The following is a 17224-nucleotide window of genomic DNA, read 5'->3' on the forward strand; positions in this document are numbered from 1 at the left end:
ACTTACCCTGAAGAGATTTCCCCAATCCCTGGCCCAGCTTCCACCCATGTTTCTGGAGTAAGCGGTGTCCAATATTATCCTGACAGACAGAACAGAAAGACAAACCAAAAATATTCCAATAATATATTCTTCCCCTCCTACCAACATTTAAACACGTGATGAGCAAAAGATAACTCTACATATAAGCATGCAAAAAACTGCTAATAGGGCAAATATGCCCAATAAAAGGGAAATAAATAAATAAATTTCAAAAAACTGCTGGCTAGTATTATTTCCAGGGGAAGAACATATGGGTAAGGGTACTTTCTGATGGTGTGCTGGGCAACTTTTATGCATAACACTTTCAAAAGGAAAAAAAAGTGGGAGAAAATAAAAGTTTATCAGTAAAAAAATGACATTAAAAAGCATAAAATCAAGCTACTTATACAATCATATCCATCACCTAGACAGCACCACTTTAAGATTTTTATAAAAAGAAAATCTACATTGTGTTTAGTCATTTTGTTTGTGTGTCAGGCTTTCATGATACGAAGTAAGTTGTAAGTGCAAGACTGCCCCACCACTAGAAACGAAAACACAATCAGAGCAAAATCCAGGCTAGACTTGATTGGGTTTTATATATAATATAAATATATAAACTAGCATGCAGCCAATATTAAACTGAAAAAACAGTGAGGTTAGTAAAACAAGAAAGTAAATTGATTAAACGAAAAAATTAAATAAAATGAGTTCAAGCACAGACTGGGTGATGCATTTCAACATGTAATCTAACAAAAATGCTAAGATGTTAGAATGAAACAGGCCTAGCAATAAGTTAACAGTAAGGAACCATTAGTGCATGTAGGGAAAAAAAAACAACAAACATAATGTCTCATCTTCCTAAGGAGCACAGAAGAAAAAGTTTTTTTCAACTATAAAATGGATTAAAAAGGCACTGGAAACAACAATTAAATGTCAGCTACTGGATGGGGGTGAAGAGTCATGAAGATAGGAAGCCTGTTTACAGCCTTTTACTTGATAACTTTGTTAAGTTAGTTATTGATCTATTATCCTATCAATGCTTTTAAAATAAGCATCATTGTAATTAAAAAAATGTTGCTGGCTTTCAAAAAGCTGTTCTTATACACAGTAAGTCTACACACCATGTCCTGAGCTTTAGTTATATTAACTTGGTGATGATATAAATCTAAAAATAAATTCTATAACTTCCAAATCTAAATAAAGTCTGTATACTCCTACAGATCCAAAAACTAAATATCTTAGAAGCCCCTGGCTCCTGATCTTCTGTGTAGTATGAAATAATATACACCTTGGCACCATAGAGTTGAGAAATACTGCCTCTGTTGTTTTTTTTCTCCAAGCTGAGGCAGTATTGTGTTTTGTTTTTTTAATTCATCCTTTTAAAAAAATAGCTAGGGTAGAAGTGAATACAAGGACAGAGAAAGAAAATTAAAGAAAAAAGTTTTAAATCTACAAAATTACCTTAAAGTTTTGTAAAAGGCTACAAAGTATTTTTTTTGAAGAAACTGGAAAAGTTAGATCACAAATCATTTGGGCTCTAAGACTTAAGAGTTTTGTATAGGAATGACAAATTAATCCTGCTCTGACCAATAATTAAGACTATGAAGAGTCTCAAATAGAGTCCTCCCAGATAAAATCAGTGCCTGATAAACAGAAACAATTTCAAGCATAAATTTAAAGCCCAAATAGGAAAAGCATCAGAAGGGAAAGAAAAGGAAAATAAATATTAATTTTCCCATTTTAAGCTCCAAAACAAAATAAAACATTATCTGTTTTTAATATAAACACCTTTATAATCTTAGTTCTATATTATAATTCCTATAACTTCAGTATTCTGTTGGACTTACATATTACTGATGACCACTGGTTTAGATAACTAGATCATAAGAGGTCACTAAATCTTTAACATATTCATGTTGTTACTCTATTTGACAGGAATTTGGGGACTTAAGTAATGCTGACAAAAATTGCTGACTTTTTAAAAAGAGAAAATGACAATCTCTTGCTAAAAGGAGATGAGACATTATGCTGACTGTATTGTATTATGAATGCACTAAAATAAACAGACAGATGAAGCAGTATGCTATTTCCAAAAGCAGTGCAAGTGGAGTGAAAGCATTTCCATACGAACCTGGCTTTAAAAACTGGGCTGTCAAAAGAACAGTTAAATGTAACACAAAGTAAGAAACTGTCCAATCACTAATGGTCTTTTTTTTTTGTCTTGTTTTCAATTCACTGCTTGCAAGTAATGTATTTATTAAAGAAGAGTGAAAGCATAAAGTAAATTCACGAGTCAAGACCAGCTGAGAGATTCAAGAGCAGCGTGTTGTGACTGACACAGTGAAGGGAATAACAAATGTTAAAGGGAGAAGAGTAGGGAAAAGAAAAATTTAGAAAGGTTATACACATTAGCACCACTTTTACAAACCACTCAAGAGGATGGCTGTGACCCCTTAGAAAAAGGTTTTAAAGTTTGGCTAAAAGGATCTGTTATTGTAACAATAGTATTTGCTTTTTAAAATAAAATTTTTGATGAAGAAATTTTGGGATAAACAAAGATGTGTTTTACTTACTTAAGTCTATCTTTCCAGTTCTGAAAAGGCAATGAAACTGCTGGAATGAAAATGTCAATATATACCAATATTTAGCATTTCCTTCTGAATGTGCAGAATGGGTTGCTTTTCTCCTTGCACATTCCAAGTGGAACTTCCCTATACATGACTAGACCAAATGAGGAAGAACAGTCACTCTTAGCCTTTCAGTCCAAATAATACCTATTTCTTGTTGGTGAAGACTAGGCTTAAAAATAAACTGGCAAGAGAGTAAGTATTAAAGCAACCATGTATTGTTTTAGTATTTCCAGGCTCAGCAGGTATTCTTGGACAGGTAAAATAACGGAGCCAAGGAAATTATTTTCTCATGAAAAATGATTTTGACCATCTCTCAAGTATTCATTTAAATCATTATGTTTATGATAGGGTAAGCAACACTTCCAAGCTGTAAAGGGAAATGGTTGTATCTTTCCCCAGCTATTTCCCATGAATGCTTTTAATGTAAATTCCTGGATGAAAGTGATTGTGGTTGTTTCATTTCTGTATTTGTATTCTTTAAATACAGGAACTTAATAACTGATGTAAGAATCAAATTGTATCACTTGGAAGCTTTTTATGGACCCCGTGGGCAATCTGAAAGAGGTGAATTAGAAATAGGTTATATCCCTTGATATAGGAAAGGACCAGAAATCCTTTATCAAAAACTCCTGAAGTACATAAATTTAGGTTCAATTATAATCTTATGAAAGTCTGACACAAATATTGTGCACAATATTTTCTTTCAACACAAAAAATTTGTGACTAGTGAAGAGATCAGGAAGCATTTAAGTGTTTATTATCTACTAGCTGAACTAGGGTTGGGAATACAATGGAAAAAAACACAAATCAATTTCTATTCATAGGACTCATATTACAATATCAATTTTTCATAGGATCTACCAGAGCAGATCAATTTCCACATTTCATTTTTGTGGTAATCCATGTTTGATGCCATTTTAGGAGAAGTGAACCATGAATACCTATAACTTTGGCTGGCATGGAATTTGGCATAAGAATCCTAATTTATTTCATGAAGGTCACACTTAAGTGGGTTCCTACTGCTTGTTTGCATTTCTCAAATTGAATAATAAATCTGCAATTTTTTTTGATTCCTATTTTCTCCTTATTTCATGCCTTTTTATATGAGATGAGGAGAGGGAGATAGTATTGAGGGCAGGTGGCAGAATTGTGTGTTTAAGGAGAAATAAGAGAATTTAAATGGGAAAATTCTTTTATTTTTTTGGTTTTAGCAAGGCAATGGACTTGTCCAAAGTCACAAAGCTAGGTAATTATTAAGTATCTGAGTTCACATTTGAACTCAGGGCCTTCTGACTCCAGGGGCTGGTACTCTATCTACTGTGCCACCTGATTGCCCCAAGATGGGAAAATTCTTGAGCGCATGAACCATTTATTTACATTAATTAAAAAAACAGCAAGAAAAAATACTTAATATCAGAAATTAACACAACGCATTGTCAACTTCTTTTTAACATTTCCTCAGTATTTTTGCTTGTGAATTCTACACCAAGCAATGAATTCTTAAGACTTTGGTCTGCTCCATGAAACTGTATCTGACTACTTTTAACAGTACCAATCCATGTAACATGAACATTGGGAAAATGCTAAATTATGGATCAAAATTATGTAGAACTGATTCCATGTATCAATGACTAGATATAAAATAAACACCAAGTAAAATCAAATATATTATAGGTAAATAACTTGTTAAAGTAAATTCCATTTTAGTTGACAGCCACATTTAATGTTAGGCTTTTAGCTCATTTTTACCATTGACAAAAAAAATGGCAAACCTCTTGAGTGGATTGTAAGCTTTGCTGACTGTGTATTGAGAAATTCATAAGCAAGGACTGGATGCTACTGGGTGAACCCATGCAAACAACAGGTTGTAAAAGATTCCCAAAACAAAACCTAGAGCTCACTATAGATGACACAATGAAGACTAGAGAGAAAAGCCAAATAGTAATGCTACACCATTCAGCTCCAAGAAGCACATTATTTATAGTGCAGTCCACATATGGCCACTGCTAAATGTCAAATCAGTAGTCTTAGAGTTATACTTTGGAACCAATAGAGTTCACAGATTCAAAAAGATATGCAAAGTGACAAAAACCAAACTTTACAGTTTAAACTGACAAAACTCAATTGCTTGTAGTTTCTTAAACTCTAGATGAAAAGCCTATTTTCCCTAATAAATAGTAACTGGAGTCTAAGGATTTTCATGGCTTTTTCATAGCCTGATCAGTCAGCCTAATTGCTCTGGGAAAAGGATTTATCAGTTAAATGTAGTTAAATGTATGATAATACAATTTAACTTGTACTATGACAATTCAGCTTAATTCCGCTGCAGGCAGTACAATTCAGGGAATAGGCATTCACTCCTCTACTCTTTGACTTCATTTAAGAAAAATTTTCTAAGAAATCAATCCAATTGTAGAAACAAGGACTGAAGGGCATTGATGGGATTCAAACATTTGTGTACTCCAGTACCCTTAATTAAACTACAGCTTTAGATCAAACTAAGGCTTTTTTCTTTGCACATCAACTTTAAATATGTGGAATCCACACAGAATTGATGGCTGCTTTTGCATCAAGATTCCAAAAGTTATGTTTTAATAACTGGCATATAAAAAAGCCTAACTACAGAATTCTATTTTGGTTCTTTTAACTCAAGATAGATAATAGAGATATCTACTAAGCAATATTAATTATCTTCTAAAGAAAGGTCATCTGGAACCTTATTAAAGATAATTACTTGGCTGAAATAAATGTTTGAGAGGAGGGGCAGGATATCCTTTAATCAAAGAATGTAAAATAATTCAGAACTGTTTGTTTTTATGTATTTCATTACACTTTGAGAAATGAAAGATCTAACATTTTAATGCCTAAATGTACAAGGCTTTAGAAGATGTCTAAAGGTATACTGCATTATTGCACCTCTGAGTTTTTATTTCCCAACCTGGGGTATTTTTGCCTCATACACACTCTCTTTTAAAAAACAAACAAACAAAAGAAAAACCTTCATTCTACACTCACAAACACATATTCAGCATAAACTGTGCAGTCTTCCACGGTTACCAGATGCTGCAGAAAACTTTAAGGAAAAAAATGTTTCATTCACTAGAATTTTAGAACCTTATAAGTAGACTCCCAAACCTGCATACTTCCAGCCACCTTTGAGTTGCATGCTGTAGCAAAACAGTCAGCACCTCTCAAATAGATATTGCTGCAGAGACAGATCTGAATTCAGCAGATAAACTCTTGTGTACAACACCATCCATCCCTAGGAATTCCAAGATGGCACAATGGTTATAATCATTATTGCTATCATTGAGCATTTGGAATTAAGGAATGTCAATACTTTTTTTGTTGCAGTTAAAATATGGTACCTTTCGTTGTTTGGAAAAATAAGCTAATTCCATAAAGTATACCATTTTACTTGGTTCTTAAAATAATAGAAATTCAATGAATTATCCGTTGATAATGTTCCTCTATTCATAATATGAACTAGAATTCATTTCCTGAAATCCGAAATGTTTTTAAAAATAAACTGGCCCCTCAACAAAGAAACCGTGGTTGGTGAAATATTAGCCATACCTGCCACAGAACAAGAAAGAGGTAAGCTTAAATCAATTATTCAAAGGCTCTACAAGTCCAATCCTAAAAGAAGCCTTTTCAAATTTAAAAAAATTATTTGATTTAAAAAAAATCTTTCAGTTAATATGGGAATGAATAACAAATATGCAGGGCTATAAATTCAGTTATCTGTTGTTGCCAGGACAGAACATCCTCTGATGAATAAAAATTCTGTTTTTAAAGAATCACCCAATTATGTAAAACAGATATGCTCAGGCTTCCCATGGATCTAGCTTTTAATTTTTAACCAGTTAACATTTATATTCAAACTATATATCAAATAAGAGGTGGGGTAGGGTAGGGAGGGCCCTTTTCTAAGTTTAAGACACTGGAATAATGACAAGTATTTGAAAATTTGATGATAATTTCTAGGATGGTATAGAATTAAGACATTAATACTAGTTCTTATGAAATTTACAGAGCAGAGTAGGCTTGGCATTTCAATTAAAATTCTTATTTTAAAACACAAGACTAGGCTGTTCAGCACATCAGATGTGAATTCTCCCTCTGCAGCATTATCACATGCGTCATCAATTACTGCCATGCCTAAGACTAGCGTCATGCCAGCACATTAAGACAGAAGGTACTATATGCAGTGTTCACTGGACCAGAAGAACAGAAATAAGAAGGGGAAGTGGGGAGAAAAGAAACCCTAGAAGAAATTTTTTAAAAAAAGAAAAAAAGAAAAAAAAAAGGCAGACCGTGCAATACAAACCAGATCATGGCTGCTTAGCTAATATGGGCCAACTGCTGTGGAAGAAAAATGTCGAACACCCCAAGTTGTGTAAATTTCTGTAAACATCTAAACACACACACAAACATACACAACACCAACCCTATGTAGGAATATAAATGCATGTTGATCCTTTTCTATGTTGCGCTTTTTTGAAAAATAAAAGTAAAATATACTATTATTATAGATAACTAATTTGTGTTTTCTTTTGGGAAAAATAAGATCATATATGCCCTTGAAAAAAATTTAGGACTAACTAGAATGACTAGAAATGTCATTCATTTGTCCATTAATGGTTTCACATATTTCTAGGGGCAACTAGGTGGCACAGTAGATAGAGTGCCAGGCCTGGAATCAGGAAGACTCATCAGAATGCAAATCTGATCTCAAACACTTACTAGATGTGACCCTGGAAAGTCACTTAACTCTGCTTGCCTCAGGTTCCTAATCTATAAAATGAGCTTTAGAAACAAACGGCACACCACTCCAGTATGAATCAGACACGAGTGAAAAACATTTGAACGTATATACTCCACCACTGAAAATGAGAGTGAATCTGTTTATACCAATATTAAGTACCACCACAGGTTTAGAAATTCTTCTATGCTTTATGGCACTGGAAGGCAACAATGGACTATTCAAAAATTCAGAATTTTTTTTTAACTAGGAAATAAACCACCTACTTTACAACTTGGAATCAATTATATCCATAACGAAGAAAAGAGGGGTGGAAAAGAAACTACAAAACAAAAATACTGAGCTATTCTGTTCCTAATAAAATGGACTCTATTATAATCCAAAGATAAATCTACCATCCCTTACTGTTTTTAATGGCAAAATTTCACAGCTCATCAATCTGTATATAAGGTAATTTGACTAGTTAAACAAAAATAAATTAATAAAAAGTTTAAAAGGATCAAGATACATTTTACTCCTCAAATTTTACAGGGGGGGAAAAAAGAGCTTAAATCTTGCTACCTTTATTGGTATGGGCCAAAATGATACATTTCCATTTTAAAAAATTAATTTGTCTTTAAATACCTAAATTATGAACCAAAATACATGAGACTATACCCCCAACCCAACTAGATTAAAATACAGACTAGAGAACAGCAACTCTACACTGCTACAATCCATCATTAATCATATGTGACTGCTTCCAAATCAAATACCATCCAAATGCTAACTAGCTTGTTGGTAGCCCAAAAAATAAACATTGAACATCTTACCGATTCTATAGGTTTGTCTAGTGAAGCTTGTTCAATCTCCAAGTGTCCTTCTTCATACTGATCGAAGTGATTACCCTGTAAGAGAATTACTACAGTTATCTTTAAAAGATTAATAATTTTTTAAAAAAGTGATTTCCTACTCCAAAGATGTAATTTAAGTCTGATAATGTTTTTTTTTCTTTTCAGGACATAGATATCTGAAAACAAATTGAAAAAGTTAGGTGTTGCTTTTTTTAAAGCCAAGTTTTTGTTTCATTGATGAATCATTTATTCCCCTTCTCCACTTCCTGGATTTGTCTTTTTTATAGATCCAATTTTTATTAAGATTATGAGGGAAGGGGCAGCTAGGTGGCGTAGTGGATAGGACACCCACCCTGGAATCAGGAGTAGCTGAGTTCAAATCTGACCTCAGACACTTAATGGCCTTGGGCAAGCCACTTAAAGCACTTTGCCTAGCAAAAACCTAAAAAAAAAAAAAAAAAAAAAAAAAAAAAATTTAAGGGGAAAAAATGCATGTTATTCTAACTTCAAAATATACTTCATAAAATGGACAATTTTAAATATCATCTCTTCACAGAATGCCAATTTAAATAAACTATTCATAATGTAGAATTTTGAAAGAGGGCAACCTTTCGTTTTACTTTTAAAATATTTTATTACTATCTCTTCAATTTATATCATCTATATTTCTAAATATCAGTCCTCTCCCTACCAGTACTGAACTGGAGTCTGAAGCTACACAACTTCAGGGCAAGAGATGGCCCCAGATTCAATAAGGATCAGTCTCATGCTTGACATGAGAGAATACAGAAGAGTCAAGTGGCTTATACCGAATTGCTTATACCGAATAGGAATATTTTCATTTTCAGTGCAAACTGAGGATAGGACCTATTTCCCACGCCTCTATTAATCTCAGACTAAGGAGCCTTGCAGTTCCTACTGGACCTGTAGAGCTGTCCTGGTGGGAAGATGACCACAACAGAAATCTATTGGACCTCCAACTTGGAAGTCTAGGACTATGTCACCCAGACTCAAATGGAGTAGGAAGTTTGCGAAATTGAAACCACAAAGGCAGTGATTGGACTTTACCCTAGACTAACCAGGTTCCGGGACTGAGCTGTCCCTGAGATCCTTGAAGAACAGGATAGCCAGAGAACAGTAAAGAATGCCAATCAGAACCAAACCAGGTTTATCTATAACCCTTCATAAGAACGTAAAGCCTGACTGAAAAACAAAATTCCGATTCAGAAAGTATGGTTGAAAAGAATAATCGATGCATCCAAAAAAATTGCCAACAGAAAGACACAAAACAGAAAAACTAGTGATCCTTTATGGCTTGTAAATAGTATCCAAGCTATACTTCACATATAGTTGAAGAAAAAATAGACTAAATTTTTCACTTTATGACACTGTCTAAAGGCAGATAAGGAGATAGCTATAGTAAGATAGGCTCTCTGACACAACTGGATGCTCTGAAGAATTATCTAGTCACTCTAAAAATATTTTTTAACTTTATGACACTGCCTACAGATAAGTGATTTTTAACCCTTCTGAAATTGTACCATCATACCATTGTAATTCAAATGCTAGAACAGAAGAAAATAATGCTGACAGCATATCTTGAAATAACAGATGACAGCATAAAATATCAATACATCAACATTTATTAATCCCCTTTGATATGCTAGGCACTGTAAGCTCTCAAAGAGCATACACACACACACACACACACACACACATACATATAGATATAGATGACATAGTTGGACTTAGTGACAGGAAGACTGAATTCTAACCCTGCTTTCAAACATTTAATAACTATTACTCTGATAAAGTCACAGAGTCTCTCTTAGACTGTTTTCTCATCTGAAATATGATGATAATAAAAGCATCTACCTTAAAGGGTTGTTGGGAAGATCAAGTGAGATAAAAAGATGCAAAGTTCATTGGGGCAAGGTACTTTTTGGACAGTTTGGTGGCACAGAGTCAGGAAGACTGATCTTCCTGATTTCAAATCTGACCTCAGACACTGAGCAGCTGTGTGACCCTGGGCAAATCACTTAACTCTGTGTGCATCAGTTACTCATCTATAAAATGAGTTGGAGGAGGAACTGGCAAACCATTCCAGTATCTAGCTTGAGTAGACACCAGGAAGGGGAAGGAAAGCATTATAGGCATAGGATATGGGACAGAATTAAGTAAAGACATAAAGACAGAAGGTAGAAGACAGGATTATCTCTATGAGGAACAGACACCAAACAGTGTGGATATGAAGGAGAGTAATGGAAATAACATAAGGTTGTAAAAGTGGGTTGAGGAGAAGTTGTGAAGATCTTTAAATGTCAAACGAGTGAGACTAGAAGTAACAAGGAACCACTAGGATCTATTAAAGTAAAGGAAGAAATGAATCTAATCTATGCTTTGGCAACTGCATGGAGGATAGACTGGGGTACAGAGAAATTAATATAAAGAGATAAAATTGGAGGCTACTGTAATAAGTCTTTGCCAACAGTAATGAGGCCTGAGCTAGGGCAATGGTACTGGTAAGTAGAAGGTGGATGAATTAAAAACATCTATTTTAAAGTGTCTAAGGTTATACTATTTCAAAACACACACACACACACACACACACACACACACACACACACACACACACAGAGTTGCAAGAACCTAAACCTATGAGAGAGATAGGATAAGGGTCTAGGTATATTTGTTCAACTCTGGGGTATAATACAAATGATCCAGAAAAGAAAACTGATAGAAATCAATCAGACAAGGAGGAGAACCAAGAGAGAACACTGTCACAAAAATGTGGAAAGGGAAATGATAATGTTGTCAAATGCTGCAGAAGAGATTAAGGACAAGAACTGTGAAAAGGGTTCTAGATGTGGCAATTAACAAATCAAATGGTAATTTGTGGAGAAAACAGTTTCAGATATGAGTGTGAACACCAGATTTGAATGGACAGAAACTCAGTTGAAAGAAAGCAAAAAGATAAGGAAGTTTTTCTGAGTAGGACTGTGAAAAGAAAGAGATTTATTTGCTATGACAGATTTAGGAAATAGCAGAATATGACTAGTTTTTAAAGGATAAGAGAAATTATGCTTACAGTAACCAATTAGTCATTCAATAAACATTTATTAGACACCTACTATGGACCAGGTACTGTGTTAAGCACTGGAGTCAAGAGAGAGGTAATATTTAAGAATAGAGAAAAAGAGGAGATAGGTTATAGTGACAATATTCTAGAAATGATAGAAGGGGATGGGACCAGAGAGAGAAAAGGAAGAGAAAATAAAGGATAATATCAAGCTTTTTGATTCAGAGAAGAGTAGAAGAGGGAGTTCACGGCAAATGGTCTCTTTTTCTCAGTAATATATGGGAGTAAAGTTCACAGCTGTAAACTGTAGAGTAGGGATAGTGTGAAAAGCCTAGAAGAAGAAAAAGTTGTGAACAGCAACTGTGGGCATTGAGACAGAAAATCATTTAGGCCAAAGTTAGAAGACTGCTTTGCTGAAATCAGGTCCATATGAGATTAAATAACAATTTGTAATGAACTCCACCAGGATATTTGTGTGAGTTTCTTCAGTACTATTTAATAGCATGTAGAAGTCAAAGTAAGGTAAGCTTAAGGCAGGGTATCAGGGCAAAGGATTTGAGAGAAAATCCCCAAATCAGTAAATCACTACTCTTAATGTTCAACTATTGTAGGGAATGTAGAACAGGTATATAGAGAAGATGCATGAAAACGGTAGATATCACCCAAATTCTACCATTAACCTTAATTCATTCTTATATATTCTCTCTCTCTCTCTCTCTCTCTCTCTCTCTCTCTCTCTCTCTGATCCCCTCCCTCCCAAATGATTAATGGTTCCCATAATCTTTTGTTCACTACTTAAACAAAAAACACATTTTTAAAGATTTTTAATACAGTGCAGCAGGGTATTTTACCAAAAAAAAGTCTAAAACTTAACACAGGATTTTTTTCAAATGTTATTACAAGCTGGAAAGAATGGTATGGTCAATCCTCTATATTCTTGTGTTTAACTTTAGACTTCTTTAGACTTCAAGTATTTGTTCAAACTTATAAGCATTTTCATTTTCACATTGCAACCAAGCACATTCACCAATATGTGATGAGAGGCACAATACAAACTGGTCTTGTTTACCTTAAGCCAGTAAAGTAGTCCCCAGGCATTTGTTCCATGTTTTCATAGTTTGCCTTTAAAACTCAAATTCTGCATTATAATTATGCCCCCTGAGGCAGCTAGGTGACACAGTAGATAGAGCACTGGCCCTGGAGTCAGGAGTACCTGAGTTCAAATCCAAGCTCAAACACTTAATAATTATGGAGCTGTGTGGCCTTGGGCAAGCCATCTAACCCCATTCACCTTGCAAAAAACTAAAAAAAAAAATTATGCCCCCAAAGAGCTGTGCTAGTTCAGCTGGGCTCTAAGTTTACAAAAGTCCAGGGATGTGGCGCAGTGAGAAAATAAATGTATTACATAAATTTCATGCCAAGAAGGCCTGTAACAGCTATTGGTTTGAATATTATCCTCAAGAAAGTTGAGAACTGACTGTACAGCAATGTTTAATTTTTAAATTTTATCATCAGATTATACCTTGATTCTCACAGTTGCTTTACTTTTTTTAAATCAAAGATAGTAAGCTTTAATATTTATTTATTCTCATTTTGTACAAATAATTATACATTAATAAAATATTCTTGTTTAAGAGTAAACAAAATAACCCCTCCCCCAAAAATATAGACTCATTTGAGCAATAAAGGGGAGAGAAAAAAATTAAAATTAAAATTAAAAATAATAATAATAATAATTGTAGGTATGGCCAGGTAGCGTAGTATGGAGCACCACCACTGGAGCCAGGAGCACCCGAGCCCAAATCTGGCCCCATACACCCCAAAATCACCCAGCTGTGTAACATGCAATCCCACTGCCCTGCAACCCCCCCCCCCAAAAAAGACCAAAATAAACTAAAATAGTAATAATAGTAGGGGTGGCCAGGTGGCAGACAGAGCACTGGCCCTTGAGCCAGGAGCACCCGGGTCCAAATCTGGCCTCAGACACCCAAAGATCACCCTGCTATGCGGCCCCAGGCAGGCCACCCAGCTTCATTTGCCCTGCACACCCCCAAAATAATAATAATAGTAATAATAATAATAATAATAATAATAACAATAATGACAATAATAATAATAATAAATGTGCTTCAGTCTGTGTTCCAATACCACCAACTCTGTCATGGGTGGATCACATTCTTTATGGTAAGTCCATCACAAAAGTTACTTCTATATTTTTCCACTATTGCCACTGCAACTCCCTCCTTTCGTATTTCTCCACTACCATGTACTATATTTTCTCTCTCCTTTCATTCTGTCTCTGCTGTAGGGTAGCTGAGTGGCGCAGCAGACAGATCCCTGACCCTGGGGCCAAGAGGCCCCGAGCCCCCATACCACCCTTTAGGCACAGCATCCACCTGGCCCTATGGTCCCAGACAGACCATCCAATCCCAGCCCCTTGCAAGAACTAAAAAAGAAAATGTGTTATATCTGACCACTCTCCCCCCATGGTCCATCCTCTCCTCCTTTATTCACATCTCCATCCCTTCCCCCTGTCCCCTCCCTTCTTACTCCAGATGCCTATACCCCATTGAGTATATATGCTGTTTCCTCTCCTAGCCACCTCTGATGAGAGCAAAGATTCTCTTATTTGCCCTTGCCTTTCCTCCCTTCCATATCATTGCAATAGCTCTTTGAAATAAAGAAAAATCTTATTATATGAAATATCTTGGCCTATTCCCCCTCTCCTTTTTCTGTCTCCCATTACATTTCCCTTTTTTCTATTGACTCCATTTTTATACAACATTTTATCTTCAAATTTAGCTTTCTCCTGTGCTTCATCTATAAAAGCTCCTTCTACCTGCTCTGTTAATTGAGAAGGTTCATATGAGTATTATCAATGTCATTTTTCTATACAGAAATACATGCAGTTCATCATCATTAAGTCCCTCATATTTTCCCCTTCTCCTCCAATCTCTATGCTTCACCTGAGTCCTGTATTTGAAGATCAAACCTTCTGTTCAGCTCTGGCCATTCTAACAGGAACATTTTAAATTCCCCTGGTTCATTGAAAGTCCATCTTTTTCCCTGGAAGAGGACATTCAGTTTTGCTGGGTAGTTGATTCTCAGTTGCATTCTAAGCTCTTTTGCCTTCTGGTACATTATATTCCAAGCCCTACAAGCTTTTAATGCTAGTTGCTGCTAAGTCCTGTGAGATGCTGATTGCAGCTCCACGATATTTGAATTGTGTCCTTCTGGCTGCTTGTAATATTTTCTCTTTGACTTGGGAATTCTGGAACTTGGCTATAATATTCCTAGGGATTGTTTTTTTTGGATCTCTTTCTGGGGGAGATCAGTGGATTCTCTCCATTTCTATTTTGCACTCAGCTTCTAGGATATCAGGGCAACTTTCCTGTAGTCATTCTTTGAAAATGATGTCAAGGCTCTTTTCCTGATCATGAGTTTTAGGTATTCCAATAATTTTTAAATTATCTTACCTAAATCTGTTTTCCATATCAGTTGTTTTTACAATGAGATGTTTCACATTTTTTTCTAATTTTTCATTCTTTTGGTTTTGAAGTATTGAGTCCTGATTTCTTGGGAAAATCAGCAATCTCCCTGAGTTCTGTTCTTTGTCTGAAGGATTTGTTTTCCACATAGAGCTTTCTTATCTCTTTTTCTATCTGGACAATTTTGCTTTTTGAAGCATTCTTCTCCTCAATAACTTTTAGAACTATTTTATTCATTTGACCTAAGCTGGTTTTTAGCATTCTATTTTCTTCAGCATTTTTTTGGAAATCCTTGACTAAGCTGCTGACTTCATTTTCATGTTCTTCCTGCATCTCTCATTTCTTTTCCCAATTTTTCTTCTATCTCCCTCATTTGATTTTCAAAGTCTTTTCTGAGCTCTGTCATACCCTGATCCCAATTTCTGTTTTCCCAATTTCTGTTTTTCTTTCAGTCTTTAGATGCAGGAGCTTGGACTTCCTCATCTTCAGATTGAGTGCTTTGACCCTTTTTGGAATCATAGAAAAAGTATTTCTCAATTTCTCCTCTTTTTCCACTGCTTACTCATTTTCCCAGCCTGTGCCTGTTTTTGGGGTGCTTCCTGAGCTTTTGGGACACTCCCACAAGGATCTCAGTGTGTGAGGCTCTGTCCTCCCTCCTGGTCTGTGAATTACCATAAGCGCCCCCCCTCTGCTACGGGGCTGAGGTGGGGGAGGGGGCCCTAGACTGTGATCAGGATCTGAATGTGGTCAGAATCCAAGTCCTATTCCAGGGACAGAGGACAGAGCTCGGCAGTCTCTCTCTGCTCCCTCCCTAGGCTCTGCTCCCATGCCCTGGGGGCTCCTGCTTACGGGTTTCTGTTTCCTGTTCCTGGATCTGGGCTACCCTGGCCACACTGCTGTGTGCCCTGAAGGCTGGGCTTCACATGCTTGCTCTGGCAGAGGTCCCCTGTTGTTCCCCCAAAGTGTGCCCAGTGCTCCCTGGCGTGTAGATCAGGAAATTCCCCCACTGCTGTGATCCGAGGCTCTCAGCACCCTGGGGCTTCCTCCAGGAGGCTGAAGTTCCTTTGCTCGGGTGTGCCACCCCTCCGACCCGGGGAGCAGAGCCTTTCGGCTCTTTTCCAGGTTACCTTGAGTTGGAGAACTGCCTCCCTGTCTCTTGAAAATTTAGTTAAGAGTCCTTAGTTTATAAGTTTTATGAGAGAGCACCTAAGAAACATCCTCTCTTCTCACCATCTTGGCTCTGCACCCCCCCCACGGTTGCTTTTCAAGAGTTTGTTCGAGTTTATATTTCTAACTTGAAACTGGAGATATAGATAAGGAAGAAATATGCATAAGGATGTATTTTATTTGGGGAGCAGTTTTTGATTTGTTATTCTCAGGCTATTAAAGTTCATTCAAATTTCATAAATCAATATCTAATCAAATACCTAATAAAGTCAAGGGAAACTGTAATCATAAAGATATGAAACATAAAATCAAGAAACTATAAAGCTGTAAGCACCCTTAGAGATCAAATCTAATTACCTCATTTTAAAGGTGATCCAGAGATGAAATGATTTTATCTAATATCAAATATGTAATTAATGTCAGAAAGAACTAGAAGCCTGACTCCAGATATTAACAGTAAATGCTTTTTCCTCTAATATCCAACATTTTTGAGTAAGAATAATACAATTTAAAATTTTTAAAAATTAATGTACTATCCACAACTGTATTATTCATTGAGAAAATGTCAACATTTTATGAATTCAATAATTTTTAAAACTTAATTTCCTGAGCCCAGGAAGGGGAATAAAGGAAGGAATGCATTACAGGTACAGGATATTTTTATTTTAATAAATTTATATCATTAGGAAAAATAACAAAACATTTATCTGTGATAATACATATTCATGACTAAAAAGTCACGTTTGCTACTTTGTGGATTCTTGGTCTCCTTGCAAAAACTTCCTACCACCTGAAGAGGATGAAACCAATGATCTCTATCACATTTTCTTTCTGAAACACATTCTTTATAAACCTTATCATAAAAAGATTGGTATATATGTGAAGTATCAAACTTTTGTCAAACCATATTATTATTAATGCAAATGGAAAATATTTAAAAATATAATACAAAGAATGTTAATTTTTGCTTTCCTGAGTCAATATGCTGCTATCAATAGGAATCAGTTTCTATTTGAGTTCGATGCCAGTGTTATAAATGGCTCAAAGAAGTTGGATTTTTGACACAAAAATAATAAAGAATTAAGAGTATACCTGGGGGCAGCTAGGTGACAGTGGATACAGCACAAGCCCTGGAGTCAGGAGGATCTGAATTCAAATCCAAACTCAGAAACTTAATAATTGTTTAGAGGTGTGACCTTGGTCAAGTCACTTAACCTCAAAGCCTTAAATACATTAAGTTT

General features: G+C 35.5%; 1 protein-coding gene across 16 annotated transcripts in view; it reads right to left on the reverse strand.

Annotated features, from left to right (window-relative positions):
* Window positions 1–17224, reverse strand: part of GPATCH8 (G-patch domain containing 8) — a 131273-nt gene that overhangs the window by 64733 nt on the left and 49316 nt on the right. For 8 of the 16 annotated variants that reach the window (XM_074224316.1, XM_074224317.1, XM_074224309.1 and 5 more), the window contains exons 2-3: window positions 2153–8303; window positions 7–79 (exon numbers count right to left, since the gene is read on the reverse strand). Coding sequence is in view for 1 of the 16 variants with exons in the window: in XM_074224302.1 (XP_074080403.1) it covers window positions 7–79; window positions 8229–8303 (148 nt within the window). In the remaining 15 variants the exon portion in view is untranslated. Of the gene's footprint in view, window positions 1–6; window positions 92–2152; window positions 8304–17224 lie in introns of those variants that run through there. The other 8 variants (XM_074224307.1, XM_074224306.1, XM_074224308.1 and 5 more) reach the window with 7 other exon arrangements.

Source organism: Macrotis lagotis, chromosome 2, assembly GCF_037893015.1.
Source record: "Macrotis lagotis isolate mMagLag1 chromosome 2, bilby.v1.9.chrom.fasta, whole genome shotgun sequence".
Classification (NCBI taxonomy): domain Eukaryota; kingdom Metazoa; phylum Chordata; class Mammalia; order Peramelemorphia; family Peramelidae; genus Macrotis; species Macrotis lagotis.